General features: G+C 35.5%; 1 protein-coding gene across 1 annotated transcript; it reads right to left on the reverse strand.

The window, feature by feature from the left end:
- Nucleotides 1-3359: 3359 nt before the first annotated feature.
- On the reverse strand, nucleotides 3360-6021 carry LOC147559504 (uncharacterized). The gene is made up of 2 exons (XM_086661402.1): nucleotides 4492-6021; nucleotides 3360-4402 (listed from the first exon to the last, which is right to left on the reverse strand). Exons 1-2 carry the CDS (start codon nucleotides 4661-4663, stop codon nucleotides 3603-3605), a joined length of 972 nt encoding a protein of 323 aa, XP_086517528.1. The 5' UTR covers nucleotides 4664-6021; the 3' UTR covers nucleotides 3360-3602.
- Between the last annotated feature and the right edge of the window lie 343 nt (nucleotides 6022-6364).

Raw genomic sequence — 6364 nt, forward strand, 5'->3', positions numbered from 1 at the left:
GCAACTTTGCTTGGTTTAACTCTTTGCTTCGTATGCCATGACCACTTGTAAATGCTCATGTTGAAAGTACATAGATTAAACCTCTTTTGAGGTTGATTTTGATCATTTTTACTTTGTGGATTCTTTATAGAATCATCAGGAGCATATCTATAGCGACATTTGGAAGCAAAATGTCCCCATCTTTTGCATATGCCACAAGGAACAGTGCTAAAATCAAAATCAGACGCTGATTCTCCTAGATTTTGATTAGAAGAAGAAGAAGGTCCTCTATAAGAATTAGAAGGTGACTTTCCTTGATCTACTTGATAAGAATTCCTATAATTTTGATGTGATTGAGAAGATCTATTTGGATTAAAAGACTTGTAAACAGCTCTAGATGGAAGATTTTTTACAAAATAAGCAGAACTTTCATCCTCTTGAGTTTGAGTTTTCATCCATTGTTCATGATGGATTAGACGAGTTCTAAGTTCAGAGAAAGTTATAGGTGTTTCTCTATTATGAATAGCTATAACAAAAGATCGATAATCTTTTCCAAGACCTTTGAGAACAATTCGACTAAGTTCCTTATCAGATAATCTATCATTAACAGCAATTAAAGAGTCAGATAATACCTTGATCTTTCGAAGATACTCAGTTGTAGAAGAATCGCCTTTCTTAATGGTTTGAATTTGCTCACGAAGTGAGGCAATCTTTGCCTCATACTCTTCAACATAATTTTGCTCAAGATAGCTCCAAATCTCTCTAGAAGTTTGAAGTCCAAGAACATCCGAAGAGATAGAGTGAGTGAATGTTGCTTTCATACAGGATTTGACAAAATTGTTTGTTTTCCTCCATTGAAGATAAAGAGGATTAGGAATTTCATGATTATTCTCTATAATTGACTTTACTGGAGGAACAATTGAGCCATCAACGAAACCAAAAAGATTAGTACTGATTAGAATTGCTTCGAATTGATCCTTCCATATTAGAAAATTCGATCCATCAAGCTTCTCCGAGACAAAACTTGCTATGTTAGCTATGGAAGTATTTGGTGAAGAAAGATTTGGTGATGAAACTGAATGTGATGATTGTGAAGCCATTAGAGATTAATGAGAATGAATTTCGATTTCTAGTGAGAGAAAGTGATTCGAAGAAGAAGAAGAAACAGAGAAAAAAAAAATCACAGGCTCTTATACCATGATAGGAATCAGAGAAAGATAAGATTTCATTAATCGATTGAATTTCATAATAGTTCTATCAAAGTGAATGAGCTTATATAAGCTTTTACATATTCGGTTATAGAGAGAGAATGGAATAACAGATTCTGTTAATCCTAGCAACTACTAACTACCAAGTTTGTTATTCTTCTAAAGGCACCTCCATTACTTATACCTTTTCTCACTTACACCTTAGTTACACCTTCTTCTTCACTTATGTTGACACTTAGATTACACTCATACTTGTGTTCATTGTCAGTTTTCGAAGTTCAAACGCAGATAGAGCTCTATTGCGAGGACCTCCGTTAATGAAGGGTCTTCGATAGATGAGAGAAGAAAGGGAAGAAGAAAGAATGAGAAAGATACAAGGAGAAAAGAAACTCGAAGGATGGTAAAGTAGGAAAACAATGATAGTTTTAACTTATTTTCATCGAAGAGCCAAAACGGGACTGCGATTAACTTTTTTTTTTTTTCTTTTGTCATTGATAAAAGCTTAAAGAATCCACCTCAAGAAAAGCTCATGGGAAAAGATAAAAAAGGAGCTTAAATAGGAGGAGATAACGGACTGTCAAACTATACTTCCACTGATGGTTAAACACGAAAGCAAACAAAGAAATGGCTAGAGCAATTACCAAGTTGAATTCCACCTTCTAAGCCTCAGTTTCGTGATACAAATACATATGTGGAGAAAATAAGGCCCTGAAGATCGAAGTCTGGCCTAGAAGCCTGAAGCTTGGGTACGATAGGCAAAAGGGCTAATTGAAGCCCGTTATAGGTTGTGCATGTCTCCCCCCCACCCCACCCAATATAATGGGTGGGTTTGGTCTCACCCAAAAACCCCTACCCAAGCACATTACTCATTTACAGAGCCTATGAAGTAAGGTCGTTCGTTATGAATATTTTGTTGGCTCGCACACATGAAACAAACGTGAAGCCCGTATCACCTTTTATATGAAATGACCATTTTACCCCATGTCTTATTTGATGCTGTCAGCGAAGTCATTGGAGGGGGTACTTTCTCATTTTCCCAAAGTTCAATCAAAATATACTAGAAACCCAATTTAGACAATCTCAATTACTAATATGAAAGTAAAGGGAGAGTCTATATTTTGTGTTTCCGCTCTATTTATTCTTCTCTTTTTTCTTTTGAATTGTCAGCGTGCCTCGAACTCTTGCCCTGTAAAGTAGAAGACTAAACCTCTTACCAATCCAATAAAATGTTGTTGATGCCCTAGCTGCTTCTTCAACCGTAACCAAATTCAACTATCTTTTTTCCCTGTACCCTTTGCTTCTTGCAGGGTTGAAAAAGATTTACTTTTGTTTCTTCATTCCTTTATTGCCTCAAAATATTCACAATAAAAAGAATATACTAGAAACCCAATTTAGACAATCTCAATTACTAATATGAAAGTAAAGGGAGAGTCTATATTTTGTGTTTCCGCTCTATTTATTCTTCTTTCTCTTTTTTCTTTTGAATTGTCAGCGTGCCTCGAACTCTTGCCCTGTAAAGTAGAAGACTAAACCTCTTCTAAACCTCTTACCAATCTAATAAAATGTTGTTGATGCCCTGGCTGCTTCTTCAACCGTAGCCAAATTCAACTATCTTTTTTCCCTGTACCCTTTGCTACTTGCAGGGTTGAAAAAGATTTACTTTTGTCTGACCTCTTGGCTTACCCACCTCTTGTACCTATAAAATGACAGCCAGAAGTAGCTAAGCTTTTCAGTGGGCGTCCAAAACTGTGGCCAATGGTTTTCTCTCTGTTTCTTGGACAACAAGAATTTGGCACTTTCTTTTATTTTCTCCGACTTCCAAAACCAGCGGCGCAGCTCCTACTTGTGCGACAACTCAATTTACAGTCCTCTCCCCACCTACCAATGTCTGCTAGCCTACTACCATATGCATGAATCTTGGATCAATTTCCTTCCAACCATTTTGACACTTTCACTATTCCCTTTATTAGTATTTTATGGCAAAAAAGAACAAGAAAATAGGATATTCCCAAGTCTTATTTTTGAGTTTGGTTTGACCTAATTGTGAGTTACTTGAATCAAAACAAACACCATATAATTGACCTCATCTCCCCCTCCCCTTGACTCCAATTATGGGTTCTTAATTTAAATTGACTCACCCACTTCAAAGGAGATTTTAATCAACATTGACAATTTGTACATAATTTTGATTTCCTCATTCCTAAATCCATTTTTACAGACTTCAAAAAAAAAAAACAACTTTTGATGATTGTCTCAAAATTCTGATAAATTAACAAACTAATCTTATATTACCTACTAAACAAGAAAACAAAGAAAAACAAATTCAATAAAACATTAAATGAGGAATTTTTATTTCATTTTGAGCTTCTTCCTCTTTCTTCTTTTTGTTCTTTGACAGAACAAATTTCTGATATTTCAAGCCATGGCAAGATCATCAAAACTCCATAGCTGTAAGGTTGATGAAGGATCAACAATTACACTTTCATGAACAGAATTTTGTGGAGGGACATTACTACCATCAAGATAAGGGATTTCATAAAACTTCATATAAGATTCAAATGCCATTAGCTCTTGATTCAGCTTCTCTACTTCATCATTTCTATGATTCTCTTTACTTTTTATTACCACATCTTGTTCATTTGATTTCAATTGTTCATGTTCTTCTTTCTCTTGATTCTCAACACAAAAATCACCACCCAAGAAATCCATAGTACTATTTTCATCTACTAGTTCAGAAATTTGAATGCCTTCATTAGACATATTAGAGTTAGGATTTATCCCATTATTACTAGAGTAAAACCCATTAGTTGGAAATCCTCCATTTTTGGTGATTTCATCACCAAACCCAAAATCCAAATTCTCTGATAAATCTTCATAACTGAAAATGTTTGAAGAACTTTGGTGGTAAATTGGGATCTGGGTCTTCTTACTTTGAAAAGATTGATTACTTTTTTTCTTGATCTGAGGAGGAAAAGATTGATTATCAACTTCTTCATTAGGGAAATTAACTTTAGCTTTCCTTCCTCTTATCTTCATGGCTTCTTTATCATAAGCCCTAGCTGCTTCTTCAGCTGTATTAAAGGTACCCAACCAAACCCTAACCCCTTTTCTTGGGTCACGAATTTCAGCTGCCCATTTTCCCCATGGCCTTTGTCGAATTCCTCTATACAGATTCTTTCTCTGTTTCTTGGCTTTCTTTTCCATTCCTCCATCGCCTGTTCGACGAAATTCCACAGAGAAAAATCAGAAACCAGAGAGAAGATGATTTAGTGAGAGGATTAGAGATAAAGAAAAAGGGTTTTACCTGAATGTGAAATCATTTTCTTGGGAGGTTCTTCATAGCCGAATTGAAAGGATTCAGTGGCGAAATTGTGATCAATTATAGCAAAAGGGGAATTAGGCCAAAGATCGGAAGAGGAAATGCGTCGACCTCGACTGCGTGGAATGAAGTCGGAGATGATAGCACCGCCGCACATTTTAGAAAAATAAACAGTAAATCTGAGTCTGGGTTTTAGTGGTTTAAGTATTTAAGAGGGAAAAACGTATATATATATAGAGAGAGAGAGAATGATGAGCAGAAAAGAGTTGCAGAATTGTTTAGAGGTTTTAGAGAGAGAAAGTCGGTGAATAAAACGAATGAGGGTATGGCAATATTTATAGGAAGGTGAGTTTTTTTTTTGTTGAAGAGTGTAGGAAGGTGAGTTGGTGACAAATTTATGCAGAAAGGAAATTTCTTTACATGTTGCTTGATCAGATATAATGTTTCAACTGGCATGCTACGTGGCAAAACACCTATACTAGTGTGGATGACATGTCATATCTTTGATATATATATTTAGAGCATCTCCAATGCAAAACTTAAAAAAACTCTATTTGACTTATGTATTGAGTCTCAATTGAGATTCTCTTTCCTATGTGGCTAACTTGAGTGTCTCTAATTCAAGTCCTTCTCCAATGCAACACTTTAAAAAACTCTAATAGATACACATGTCATACATACATTTAATAGGAAAAAGTGGTTGAGAAAGAAAAGCTTTCTATTGGTTCAAAAATTAAATTTGATGACTAGGACACTTAAGACTCTCAAAAGAGATCTCAAAAATAGAGTTTCTAGTTGAGACATCTTAAAACTTAATGCTTCCACATCAACTTAAGATCTCAATTGAGTTTTGCATTGGAGAGGTTTTTTCTCAAAAAAAACTCTAAAGTCCTAGGTGGCACTTAAGATTTTAAGATTGAGTCTTGCATTGGAGATGCTCTTATGGAGTTTTCCTCACAGAGAGAGGGAATCTGAGATGATGACTATGATGGTGGCGGCTGTCGTTGTTGCAAAAAAATAGGCGTTTGAGTTGAAATGGAAGGTGGAAAAATAATCGATGCATAAAATCACGTTGATCACTAGACTTCAAAGCTCGGTAATATCGATTCTTTTAGACAGTAATTCGCCCCCTTCTGGTATGAAACCACGAGTACACAACGGTTCAGGAATTATGCCTTCAGGATACGATGAAGTCCTTCAACAACTGCTTGGTTCAAAGTATGTAAGCTTTGACCAAGACCAAGAGCACTCTGTATTAATAATCTGATAATGCCAAAGAAAAAACCCGACTTCGAATTCGACAAACAACTTTGTATAAACAAATACCCAAGATAAACCTTAACACTTGATATGATGTAAAAGATGAGAGCAAGACAGAGATAGAAATAGAATTTCGTTGTTTTGCTAACTATATCACTTCTATGATAGAAAAACCCAAGAATATTTTTACATTTGTCCATAAAAAGAAAAACTCAAGAGATAGAGAGAGAAGGAATTCGTTGGATATATGTGTTCACTGGTGGATTGGTGAAGTGACTTATTTATAGTTTTCCACTGTATATCACCTAATGGGTGCATCCCTTCGCATTGGATATGTCCGTGAAAAGGGATGTGTCCATCCAATACCAACAATGGGAATTGTACCCCTTCCGTATTTTGAAAATATCCAACAGTCGTTTGTCTGCTTATTTAACTTGATTTGTTGAGTCACTCGGTCTCGACTTGGTCAACAAGTCAATTACCCTTAAAATGTTTCAACAATAGAAAAAGGATTACCCTTAAAATCTTTTGACTCCTCTCAGAAATCACAAGACTTTTTTTGAAATTTTAAACTTTTTTCATTTAGTCTTTTGGTGTG

The sequence above is a fragment of the Eschscholzia californica genome, unplaced genomic scaffold (genome assembly GCF_041429995.1).
Source record: "Eschscholzia californica isolate CP2 unplaced genomic scaffold, dmEscCali1.0.p SCAF_2, whole genome shotgun sequence".
In the NCBI taxonomy this organism is placed as follows: domain Eukaryota; kingdom Viridiplantae; phylum Streptophyta; class Magnoliopsida; order Ranunculales; family Papaveraceae; genus Eschscholzia; species Eschscholzia californica.